The 13,530-nt window shown below is 41.2% G+C and overlaps 1 protein-coding gene across 1 annotated transcript in view; it reads right to left on the minus strand.

Moving 5' to 3' along the window:
• Nucleotides 1–13,530, minus strand: part of PTPRN2 (protein tyrosine phosphatase, receptor type N2) — a 373,439-nt gene that overhangs the window by 38,437 nt on the left and 321,472 nt on the right. Inside the window, exons 11-12 of the mRNA XM_026053004.1 lie at nt 9,778–9,851; nt 2,230–2,307 (exon numbers count right to left, since the gene is read on the minus strand). Coding sequence (XP_025908789.1) covers nt 2,230–2,307; nt 9,778–9,851 — 152 coding nt within the window. The remainder of the gene's footprint in view (nt 1–2,229; nt 2,308–9,777; nt 9,852–13,530) is intronic.

Here is a 13,530-nt window from a genome sequence, read left to right on the forward strand (position 1 = left end):
TTTTTTTTTTTTTTTTTAAGAAAACAGCTTGAATTGCCTTCAGGTGTGGGAACAATTATAGCAGCTACCTGCTGGCGAAGCTCTTTAGCCAAGGAAAAGCAGTGGCTGCTGCTGGCTGTGCAACTAGGAGCTTTGGACACCCAGCTGCACCTAAGTCTCTGTCTGCAAAAATAAGAAGCAATAAATACCGTAAGTCCTGCCCTACAAGGCACTGCTAAACTACTTGCTGAAGCGTCGTGCATTTGGACACAGAGTAGCAGAAAGCTCCCAGGTCTCTCTGGAACTGGTCGCTGTTCTCATGCATGTGGAGCACGTGGAAGGGGCGGCAGAAACGGGGCTCAGCAGCAGCCAGTGCTGAGCGGAGGAGGCTGAGGGAGGAGGAGAAGCATCCGGAATGAGTAACTGAATATCTAAACCATCCCTGGGGGCAGCCCATGATCAGTATAATCTACAGAAAACTGCATTCAAGGAAATGTCATAGGGTTCTGTGCTGGAAGGTTAGTTCTCTAGACTCCAGAGCAAATTCAGGTTTCTCATGCTTTACCTTCTCATAGGTACTGCTAGGTGAAAAACAGCCACAGACTTTGCTTTGGCCTCTTTGGCTGTCAACAGCAACAACTTCAAGCCACATCTTTTGACTTGCACCACATACCCGCTGCGTTCCAGAGGCTATGGACAGAAGACTCTGCCCTAGGGATTATATGTTGTATAATCAAAACATATATAAGAATTAAATCTCGCAAAAAAGAGAGAGAGAGGCACACTTCAGCAGGAACCACTTGGACTTGAACCACTGTTACCAAGCGGTTTGCTTGGAAAATAGAACAAACACAACAATTTGGCAGGAAGATGGAGCCATCTTTTACTGATGGGTAAGTGGGAGGAGAAGGAAATAAAACAGAGCAGAAGGTAAACGGAAAAGAAACAAAGAAATCTCCAGCCACAAATAACATGAGGGGAAAAATTCAAGAAAGAGACTTTCTGAGTATGGAGTTGAATGGAAGAAGCCTGGACTGCAGAGCAGAGAAATTGCTTTTCAGCTTCAATCACTCCATGCCTGGAGAAATCTGGACTTTGTACACACTAAATGAAATATTTAATCACAGAAATACTTGATTCTAACACTGATTTTCCCTCTTACAGCAGGACACTAAAATTGTCTTTAAATTAGAACGAAAAAAGTCTGGAACATACCCATCATCTTATCTTTCTATGATTAATTTAGATTTGTCAGCAGCAAAGCTTAAGAAGAATTTGTTCTTTAAATGCCTCCTTTAGAAATGGGATGTACATTTTTGCCACAGGTAAATGGGCAGTTACAGGTAAAAATATGTAAAATATAAACATACAACTTGAAAACACACAAAATGAAAAAATATGTATCTAAAACAACAGCCCTTAGGAATCATAAAATGCCATTTCCAAATAGCTAATGTGATAGCTGATATTTCATGTTTACATTAAGAAACATTTTTAAAATACAATGCTTGATACAAGCAATCACTCACTAAGGTTAAAAAATCAGATTTTTCAACACTATCTAATTGCCACATAGTGAAGACAAAAATTACCAGTTACTTGAAAATTTAAGCCGAAACAACAGCTTAAATTATTTCAGACAAAAAACATTTGCTCTGTGCTTCTAAAAGCAAGTCCCAAATAGATGCTCCGCTCGAGCATCTAAACCGGTAAAACCTGTCTTGAGTCTTCATTTTGCTAAGATTTATGAGGTATTTTGTCTTGATGCTGTAGAGTGGTGCCTTGGCTTTCCACTCAGCCAAATGCATAAGGATTTGGAGGAACTGGGGCCTAGGAGAAGCAGATTTCAATTGAAAAATTCACAGCACAGAGTGTTAGGTCCTTTGTGATCTGGAGAAAACCAACTCATTCTGACCATGCTCTTAGCAGGGTCAGCTTTGAAAATCACCCAGTCTCAGGCTGCAGGCTGACTAGGGAGACCTGGCCTTAAACGTGTGACTAAAATCTGAACACTTTGGCTTGAGGTTTTCCACAGCACTTCTAGATCAACTGGTCTTTAGTTTGTCATATTAAAAAATGGCTTTAACATCCATAGACTAGATTTTTAGAAGTTTCAACAAACAAACAAAACATATTTTCCCAGCAACTCCATTGCAGGCTGGGTACAGTGGGCTTTTCATGCCCCTGACCCCTTAGAGAACAGCAGTTGCCTCAGCAAAGACTGAGCTCTCAAAGAGACGTTTAACTCACCTGCCAGAAGTCAGCACCAGTAGCGGGGAGAGGGCCCTGGGTGGCAATATAGGCAGGATTTCGGGGGTCGTGGTCCATCTGGAATAAAGAAGGGGAACACAGGCTTGATTTCGTTCAAGGAAAATCCCTGGCTGTGCAGGAGGCAGAAAATAAGCGCCGGAGCAGTAACAAGGCCTGACATGTCCCTCTCCCTTTTACTGGCAAGCAAATAATTTTATTTCTATTTATAAGCTCAGAGGACATCTTTTCCCACAAGAGACTGCTGTTCCTAGATAAATATCAGCACATATGATGCGCAACATCCTATGTGCTCAATATATGCATTTATGGTGGCTGACAAAAGCGTTTATTTAAGATCAGCCCTCACGGTTTCATAGCAACCCAGGAGCCGGCTGAGGCATTTTTCGACAGCGAGTGCTGCGAGTGCCGGGCGCATCCAGCTCTGTTCTCCATTTCCACCATGCCAGCCAAGGGCACGAGCAGCTAAAAAAGAGCAAAACTGGGGAACAAATTCAGTCGCTGGCCTTTTCTGGTCAGCCGATTTATCTAAATGCATGGATCTGGCCTCAATAGAAGAAGTTCTGCTTAAGGACCTTAATTATAACATTTAATTCACGGAGCATAAAATTCACTGAGCAGAAAAAATAACGAATCTGAGCAACAAAGCTATCAGGAGTAAATAGGATTAGTGTGTTACAATGAATGTTTTCTATCTGATGGGTGGTTTTCTTGGTTCTCAATCTTAGGACCCATTCTCCTGAGAAGGAAGATCAGCTCTTGGGATTAAAACAGCCGCCAGCTCATTCTAATCCTGAGCTGGGCAAGACAAAACTTTCCCCACAAAGAGCAAAGGCCCAGGCCAGCTCTCACTCAGAAAGTCAGTGAGAGTTAACTCAGACCCACGTTGCTGTAGCTGAAGGCAGAATTTGCCTCACTCCACTTACAGATTCTAGACGTGAAGGTCGGAATAAGAAGGAACGTGAGGCACATTTGCATTAACTGGATTTATTCACAGCATATCAAAACTTTCAGTGCTGGTAGATGTCAGCGTAAAAGAAGGCACCTCATAATTATGTGCAACATAAAAGAGGGAAGCGCCATAAAGGAACAGATGTAAGTTATTCTAACAGAGTAACTCTACAACGAGCGCTGCAAAAAGGAGGAGAACCCCGTGATGCTTCTAATTTTCCGATGTATAATTAAACCGGACTCAACATTAAAATTCTCCATGACAACAAATCGCAGGTAAAACGGAGGCACTGCCTCCATAGAAGTCACTGTTCAATCACCTCTCATGGGCAGAGGAAACTTTGACCAGACTGGCTATAATTCCATATTTTCCAGTTGTGACGGCATGTTTCATTTAGCTGCTGCCTTTGCCAGCAAACAGCCCTGCACAATAAACAGCAGCTCGGAACCAGTTTTGGCCTTGCTTTCTTTGCCTCGTGACAAAGGCAATGCTGATAGCAGTGCATTTACTACCACAGGTATTCTGAGATCAGGCAAAAACCAGCCTGCTGCCAAATGATGTATTAGCAGAAAAGCTTAGGAATCCTTTCCAAGGGCCAACTCTCTCTCTTCCTTCTGTTTAGCATCGAAAAGCAAACAAAACAAGGTTTGCAATCAGCAGAGAACATGATTGACCAAATCCACATTTGAAGTTTGGGTTGCTCCATTACCACTGAAGTCATTTTTTCGTTGTTTTGAATCCGACAGCAATATGTAGTATTTAAATGTCTTTTAAAGTATTTTTTTTAAAAATATTATTACTTATTTCTTATAACTAAAAAGTGTAGCTTAGAAAAAGCAGCTGCAGCAAGAAGGGTTTGCAGCTAGCAGTGGAAAACACTTAAAAATGATTCCACTTGTCTAAGCTGTGACTTCAGGAGCTTAACTTCGAAAATCAAACCATGGGGGAATGCACTAAACTTTATTAAAATAGTAATTTACTTGGAATTTCTTCCCAAACTGATTTCTTTTGTATGAAGACAAGGCAGAAAACAAAGGCAGACGAAATCCAGGCTGATGTAAATAGCACTGTCACCGAGGAAATGCCTCTAAACATGCAGCTGATAAATCAGGACCAGGCCGTTGTTGGCATTTCAGCATTAATCAACCTCTGTCACAAAGGTGCTGCAGGAACGTGGCAAACATGACAATCAGCCCCGAGCAGCCAAGTGGAGCTGCAGTTTAACAATAATTCAAAAGACAATTACAATTATTACATTCCAAGCACACTGGGCTGCACAGAAAACAATTAGGAGCAGAAACGTTGCTTGCTCGGAGCAAATAGAGGATGGCAGGAAGCCCTATCGCACTATTAGATGATCTGCAACTTCAGAAAAAATAAGGACAAAGATGAAATTAATTAAATGAAATTTCCGGTTTCATCAATTTTCTAAAATATGCACTGCTTTAAAGGCAAAAAAAAAAAAAAAAAAAAAAAAAAAAAAGAGAGAGAGAAAGCTCTACTTTAGTCACATTCCATTTAAAGTGATTAGCTGACTGCAAGGTTCTTGAATGTTTTCTTTATTTTATGCATTTATTTTTAAAAATTCTCCCAGGGTTACTGCACTAAGGGTATCTTAATTTTATCAAACTTAATAAAAATTTGAATAAGAAATAAAATCAGAAATTGGTTTAAAACTAATGGATCAAGGATAAAGTAAAAGGCTTTTTCATGTCAGTAGTTTTTCTGTTCTCCAACAGATGCTTTGCATTCCTCTCTTCACCAAAATAAAACAGAAAATCCAGAGAATATTCTGCTCCAGAGAAGAATGGAGAAGAACAAACTCTGTATTATCAAAAACTAAACCAAGAATCCACTGCTGACTAACATTTTACACAGAAACAATCATCAAAAATCACTGTCACGGTCATTGCTCAGTAAGAACAAGAGTTTATTCCCTTTGGTAAAAAAGCCTTGATGGGAACCCCTGTCAAAGCACAGAGCTCACGTGAACTACATCAGAACTAGATGGATTGGTGGTTTTGGGAAAGAAAAAGTTGCAAATGTTCAAATTGTTCTACTGTAGGGGAATTCTCTCTATCTCCATATATATATATATATATATATATATATATATATATATATATATATATATATAGGATGCAATATAGTAAGGCCAAGGTCAGGCGATCAATCTGCACCATGCCACTGCTCCACTCTAGGCCTTTGTGGTCTCCCTGAGGACTCGGAATTTTGTTGTTTCTTTTCAAACAGATTGTGCTGCTGCTGCTGATTTCACTGATAAGGCTGATGAAATGCAGCCAAATAGAATGCATTCTGTGAGTAAATTTGTTTTTAAGAGTGGTTACATACACATTCTTGTACTGAAAAAAAATATAACTCTGCAAAGTCAATACGCATCAATGATCCTTTGGAAATCTTATGTAGAAGATACATTCATTCATTCCTGCCTTTTACCTTCCCTCTCAGCTTGTCAGATCCACATTTTCCATCCCCAGGAAGACGCTGGGTGAGATGTGATCTCAGGCACCTGTATTTACCTTAGTCAAAAGCCTCTCACTCCAGCTGATATCACATGAGATCAGAATGAGACCCAACAGAAACTAAGTGTGATGGAAAGAAAGTTGAACTCTTATTAATGTCTTAAAAATTTATGACCAATCGAGTAAGGGGGTAGTTTACAGCTTTAGTATGTTTATAAAAGTGATAAAATCTACTTTCCTGTATCTGTTTATTAAACAGAGCATAAAGTCTCTTGAATTTGTGAGTTTTTTTCTGTTAAAGAAGGCATATCCAGCAAATGCAGATAAACATTGCAATCACATTCATCTCAACACTAAAATTAAAAAGGCAGATTAGTCCTCATCTTTATGTTTGAATTAAAATTTAAACAATTTAAAAACAATTTTAAAATCTTTATTTTAAAGTTTTTATTTTAAAATCCCTAATGGAATGAAAGAAGCAAATCTGGTTGCAAATGCCATTATGAATTTCAGAGTCTATTCTTGGTGATAAAATTTGTATGCTGTGTTTGAGCAAACTGTCATGTTAATGACATTCCTCAGTCTGGTGTCTTCAATAACAAGCAAACTGAGTTTTTAAATGTAGTTGATGGGATTTTTTTTTCCCTCTCAGACACCCTATGAGGAAAAACAGAATTCCCATTTACTTTCATGACCTCTGATTTAAAAGCAAAGATTGCACATTATTTACTACCAGATGATTTCCCCGAAATTTAATGAGGACTAAGTACAAATATGACAGATGTAATTATCACAGTTTTATTCTGCACAGTCAGGGTCTCCTTGTGCTGTAATTGCAGGCTTTTCATTCCGCCGCCGAGAGCGCAGTTATTATCATAGCACTTTATGTTATTGCAGAGAGGAGGGAAACAGATTTCTAGCCCAGTTTCCCCCTGTAAATTCTTTCAGGGAGCCTCTTTGCTTGACCTCCCGCCGCAGGACTGAATCTCTCCACAGAGTCTCCTCGCCCACCACGGAGCGGCCAGGAATCAAAGCCCATTTCCACAGTCTGCAGGGGAGGAAGCAGGTCCCAAGGAGGGATAAGGTTCGTTAACAGGAGGACCCACGTGGACAGGAGGTCCATGGCCGAGTGCAGGGCTCTCTTCTGCGACCCGTTGCCCTCATTCAGACTTCAGCTGAGGCTGAGTTGAGCCGCAGCTGGAGCCTGGACCGCTCACCCAGAAGCTGGAGATGCCCTGCAACATCTACACGACTGGAGGCCTCCTTTCCTGAAGCTAAAGGATAATTATTTTGCACTCTTCCCTCATCAGACAGCTCACACGCATGGGGAGAAGGAAAATCCTCCCCTCGTCAGGCCAGGCCTATGGAGGGAGTGCTATTAATGTCCCTCTTGCAGCTCGCTACACTGCTGGCTCCCAACCCGGTGCAACTGCACCCGGAACAGGGGTGTATTGACATGATAATTACCCAGGTTACTTAAGTTGAAAGGCAGGGAAAAAAAAAAGGAGGGATTTTTGCAAGAGCAAATACAGGCAGACTCGCTGGTATTCCAGATCTGCCGTGCACTTACAGAGACATTGATCAAACGTGGGTCTGCCAAAGGAAAATATCTCAAATAAACAGCAGGAGTAATAGCCTGTGTGCCAAGCTCAAGCTGCAGCAGTTGCACAGTCAGGGTAAACACCACAGAGTCAAGTGCCCAGCGGAATATCCCAGTAGGATGCTGAGGGGGGAAGGACTGAAAGCCTCTGGCACTCCTATGTTCTACTTCATTATATGAAAACAAGGACTGGATTAAAAAATGCGCTTGCAGCAACCGGAAAATGTTTCATCTGCCTTGAAATGAAGCAGCTTGCGGGGAAATCTTCCAAGCCACGGGCTTGCAAAGTAGGGACTTCTGCTTACATCCCACTGCATCACCTTCAGAAATGCACCTTCTACTGATGACTGGGAACATAGCCCTCCTTTACTGATGTGGATGTGGAGCATCTCCTTCCTTGGAGTAATACAGGTCTGAATGGGGGCTGTGGCATTCCATCCCACTTGGCAGTATCCCTAATCTTGTCTGGAAAAAGAGGAACTCAGAGTTTCCCTTTGCAGTTGTCTATGGTCCTGCAAGATGTTGTCTGCATGTCCCAGCCCAAGGAAATGCTTGTGTGGTCCTGGAGCTCTGAGCACACGGGTAGTGGTGACCCAGAGACAACCCACAGGTTTACTAGTGAGCACAAGCAGAAGATTTCAGCTTCATTGGTCAGCAGAGTGACTTATTTAACTGGACAGATCTGAGTTTGGAAAAAAAAAACATGAAAAAGAAATATATTGCAGAAAGGAATGTCCCTAAGTGCTAGATGGAAAGTCAAGATGACAACTGTCTGTAAAACCATCAAGGTTAAAGCTCCTGAAGCAGAGACTCTGACTGCATTAGCTTGGGGCATCCTGAGAGACCAAATCCGTTCCCAACTATATCCGTGGCATCTGTCTCTCTATTCACTAGGACTACTCAATCTAATACTTGGCCCATCATTTTAATTAAGGGAACTAAGGTAAAAGGTGCAGGAAAGCCCCAGACCTAGATCTCTGTGTGTAATTTCATAAGGCAGATGCATCTCCTGAGCTCCAAGTCACACTGATGAGCTTCAGATCCTGGAGCTACCTAGACCTTGGTCCAGTCAGAGACACAACATAGTCTAAACGATGCTCTAGTCTGTGCACATCTACCCTGGTCCTCTAAAAAGGCATCTGGCAGCTCCCAAAGGGAGCATGAGCTTTGCCCTCTACCCTAAGCTACAGACATTGGTGATACAACTAAACAGGATACATCTAAAGCAGCAAAAATATTCAGTTACATCTATCAGCTTTAGAAAATAATGTTCCTCAGTGCAAAAACCATGACCAAAATACCACACAACTGCATCCTAGAGATTTTAATTTGGTTCTATGTATGTTTTAGGTCTTTGAAAGAAATATTTTTATACATTCTCCAGGAAATAAGCTTTTAAACTCTGCTGAAAGTAACAAATACAAAGCTCACAGAGCAGTTCCTATGGATTTTGCTTTTCTTTTTTTTTTAATGAAAAAGTACTGTCAACAAAATTGGCAGGAAGTAGTCTGTAATTTCGGGCTATTGCAAATTGTTAGATGCCTTGCCCACACAAAGTGATTTAACTGGGGGAGTGATACTCCCCAAGAAAATGAGCTAGTAATGACATATGCAGCCCACTGGAGTGAAATTTAATTTTCCATCCTAAATTCTTGCCCAGAACAGTTTTCTTTAAATAACTTTTCAGTATCTAAGTAATGTCAATATAACCCGCTGGCACTTCCATTGACACCACGACAGGGCAAATCTGCTGGCTCGATCATACCTGGTTTGTGTCTAAAAACAGAGACTATTTCTCCTTACCACCTTTCACAGATGAAAAAAGTTTCGCCTTCAGCTTATGCAGGGTGATAAAGGGCACCAGGGCCACGCTGGAGCATTTGGAAGCAAAAACTGCATTGACCTATTTTGCAGTTTGAAAGGACATGCATGTGGCAAAGGCTTTTGTTCCTGCTGTCAAACCAGCGAGATCAGAGAAGAACTAAGAGAGCTAGACATGGACAACTGCTCATCAGGAGGGCAGAGAGGAGGCAAAGTCAGAAGTGGCGCTTTGGAGCTCAGCTCTCCACAGCTACAGCAGCCAATCTTCGTTAGCTATTAGAAGAAGTTAAAAATAAGGAAATGTTTAAGGAGGAACAACAAGCAAGTTTTATCTCCTCTGAGAAGGAAAAGCAACACTGAGCTATGGGTATACTCTTGAGTTTAGTGACTGGTAAAATACTAATATCAAATCCTAAAAATCTGACAGTATGAAGATGAGATAGAAGGATGACTATTTAGTGATTTTCTTCTCTCAGCATCTTAGTATCCTTTGTTAGAAACCTTCAAGGGCATTGCAAACACATGCAGGACATTTATTTCTCTTCACTTTCAAGGGACATCCTTAGATGATGGCATTGCCTGTTCAGTGAGGTGCCTCACGTCAGCACATTTTAACGACGGGGAAAGATAAAGACTGATTATTTGTATTATTTCTCACGGGACTTTGTACTTACAATTGGGCTAGCATTGATGTAGTCCGAACTGTCGTGGCTGTTTTCAGCTTTCAAACATATCCTGGAATGATCATCTGCAAAGGCAAAATAAAGACAAAGTTTCTATAAATGTTCTCTAGCCATTTTAGGTTAAACAAATTGACATCATATTAATGTGCATTTCAAGATAAAGTGTAAATAGCAGACAGGGTATTTTCTCCTTACTCGTAACTGAGCATAGCCTTCATACAGCCAGGGTTGCATCCTAGCTCAGGAGTGAAGCTCTTTAGAGGTAGTTCAAAACGTGTTCTCATGAGGTGTCCCATAATATGTTAAAACCACTCATAGGAAGAAGGGGAATCCCTATTGCTTAGAGATTTCAAGATTTAAACTGGGAAAATCACTAGAAAGCAGCATAGAGAATACACTTATGTTTGCAGGCTCATAACAGAAGAAAATTGATGACATTTTTCTGTATTTGGCTTCTCCATAAAATGAACGTCAGAAACATCAAAGATAGAGCTGGACAGTAAGATGATGTGTCCTGATGAAAGAGGAGTGCAGCACAGAGCTACGCCAGCGACAGGGGAGAAGTGCCACGGTCTGCACATGCTCCCGGGAAGCACAACCTGCAGGTAACACCTGCATTTCAAAGCAGGCCTGGAGCACACACAGACGTTCCTACACCGTCAGCAATGTTGCTAGTCCGGGCACCATTAGTGAAGAAAATAGAGCCTCTCTGGACACAGGAGGGCTCCTCATGTTAGCCCGTCGTCAAGATCCTCTTACCCTTGTTTTTCTGGCACTTTTACCATCCTGGTTCAATGACCTTTAATGCAAGTGTGCCCAGAACTCTGCAGTCCTTTCTCTGACTACAGAATACATATATGCTGGGTGGGTTTTATTCGCCTGTATTTAGATGGTGACAATGCAGATGTCTGCATCTGTTCCAGTCATCTAGACTCACTTTTTGCTACCAGAAAAAAAGCAAACAAAAAACCCCACTTTAGGTCAAGAGCCTTCTCACCCTACTTAACTGTCTTAAACGCACCACATGAATGAAGCTCCAAAAGTGCCCATTTCTTTTCAGTGACTATAAAAAGAGAGCAGACAACCAGATCATAATGCAGATAACTTATGTGAGAGATGTCTAAATCTTGACAAATGAATCTCAAGCAACTTGCATCTGATACAAAACTAGAGCAGATTATATTTCTCAGTAAACTTATCCCCTACTGTGTGTGGTGGAGAGAGGCCTCGGAGCTGCCGCAGAGCTTTAACACTCCTCAGTTGAACATGGACTCTCATGGTTGAGAGGATCTTTCTAAGAATTATTCAAAGAGCCAAAAAATGTGGGTCTGTTCATGCTAAAGCTTTGGATCCTGTCTAGTGGTCCATGACACCCGTCTTCATAGCACTGCAATTACAAGTTGGCTTTTTAAATTATTAAATCCTAATTATTATGTTAATAATAAAGAACAACAAAAGGGGTATTAAGTATCTTAAGTACTACACAATAAAGATGGAGAGGTTGGGCTGTGCTTACATTTATTCACCGGGAATGTCATGGCAGTCCAATACGTGAGCAAGACAAAGATTAGAACATCACAGTCTATAATTTTATGAAGCGTTATTTGTGATCCCTTGATTGCACCAATAAAATACAACACAGGAATGTGAGCATGCTGGAGCAAGATTAGAGATGCCCAAGTCCTGTCAATGAATGAAGAACCTTTCTTTCCTGTTCAAAACTATAGCAAAACTATTGCTATTGCAAAGTGCTCCACTATGGGGACTATGAAACAAAGAAAGGGAACCCACACATCCCCATCATTCACTTCCAGCTTCACTTAGGCCCTGCAGCACACACACACACCAAAAAAAACCCAAAATGTGAAAGAGCTGGTGACATCTGAGGTCTGGGATCTCCCACGAGCGGTTATGGAAGGCTCCAGACTAACAGTGCCAGAGTGCCTGAGGAAGGGCCTGGAAGCCTTGGCGCTGCAGCAATCAAGCAGTTTAAACATGCTAAGTGTGGTCTGCTGACAACTCTTCCATCTCTTAAGCTATGTAAGCACTTAAGAAGTCCCATCCACTGGAGAGCAAAACTCGCTGAATGAGCTGATCAGCAGAGAGAACGTGATGAAGCATTTTCAAGTGATGGAAGAGGGAGCAGAGATTCATCAGCGTTCAGCAAACATATCAGTTTAACTCCCAATAAAAAGTCAAGTGTCAATAACCAGATTTTGAAAACATCATGTTTTACCCTGAACTTCCACTTTAGGGTAGCTTACCAGAGCCTGGTGTCCTGGTGGGTTTACCACAGGCAAGGTGTTAAGACTACGGCGTTGAAAACGTGGCGAGACTTTACACTTGCTCTCAGAAAAGAAATATGGAAAAGAGGCTGTACATGTGTTTTCTGTACATAACGAGAACTTACACCCTTGCTTAAGCTGCAGCACTGAGTGTTCATATTGACAATGAACAGCTTGTGCCTGTCTATGCCTGTTACCACCTCAAAGCTCCCAGGAAGCGGCATAATGGCTCTTCAGAAAGAGGCAGCGAAACGGGGACATCAGTTTGCTACGTTAACAATAAGCAACAGTGGGGAAAACGGCGGATGCAACAAGGTTCTTTTTGTGAACTGCATATTGATCATGCTGCAAGCGAGCAGAAAGGAGCAGCAGAAGCTGCAAATAAAGAGGGGAAGGCAGAGCAAGAGGGAAAAGGAAGAAATCGAAGATCAATCTAAAAAGCAAGCTAGAAAGAATAAAGAAAGGAGAGGGAAGGTAATAAGGAAGTGGGAGAAGAAAAGGGATGTTGTTACTAGCCACTGTAATCTGGGCAGTCTGTAACTAGCCATCCCTTCAAGTAACTACAGTAGTTCCTGCTGATGCAGGGGGTTACTTGCCCATCCAGGAACTCTGCTGAGATCCGGGCTGCTGGCGAGCTCACTCATTCCAGAGCACGGTGCTCTAGTATCTACCAAACCCAGTGGACACGGCTAGGGTGGTCAACTGACAGAAACCACTGGTTTTACAGGTGTCAGCTGCAAAATGGTGTTAGAGAAATGAGCTATTTAAAGCATATTTATATAAATTTATATATATAGCATACATGTGTACACACATATATAAGTATATATGCAGTATAGGCCATACTGAGATGCTTTCGCTCTGCAGAAATACATGCCAGGAAAATGAGTATGAAGAGCTGCATGAACAACTGAACTGCCAAAGTGTTCCTACAGAAAGAGAGCACCCCATACCCATAACTTATACCGTAAGTTATACCATAAGTTACACCAACTTGTTTACTAGCTGGATAAGAAGATGGAGCTTTATTGATCTAGGATGTCTGCGTCATTAGAGATGGTAGATTTTTTAAAAATTAGTAATTAATTAAGTGCAATGTCAAGGTGTTCCACCACCAAATATTTTAGAAGGCATGTTTAAGAAGGTAAGATAGGTATAAGAGTAAGCTCTGATGAAACTGTGAGCTTGAAGATAGTATTACTGTAGAAATTACATCAGTTGTGTAATCACTAAAAAATAATATGCTAATATTGTAAGGTAAGTTAAGAAAGGAAGTACAAAATGATACAAAATGATATTAAAGCCTCTTTGAATCCTTCATAAAATGAAATATTTTCTAAAGTTGGTCTTCTTCTATCTTGTCAAGGTGATGATGAATATGAAGCATATCAACTCTGCAGCCTATCAAAAACATATCAGCTTTGCTTCTTAATTGAGGCTGAAGTAAACCTGTGACTTT

Source organism: Nothoprocta perdicaria, unplaced genomic scaffold, assembly GCF_003342845.1.
Source record: "Nothoprocta perdicaria isolate Ctin4 unplaced genomic scaffold, notPer1 scaffold_95, whole genome shotgun sequence".
NCBI classification, from domain to species: domain Eukaryota; kingdom Metazoa; phylum Chordata; class Aves; order Tinamiformes; family Tinamidae; genus Nothoprocta; species Nothoprocta perdicaria.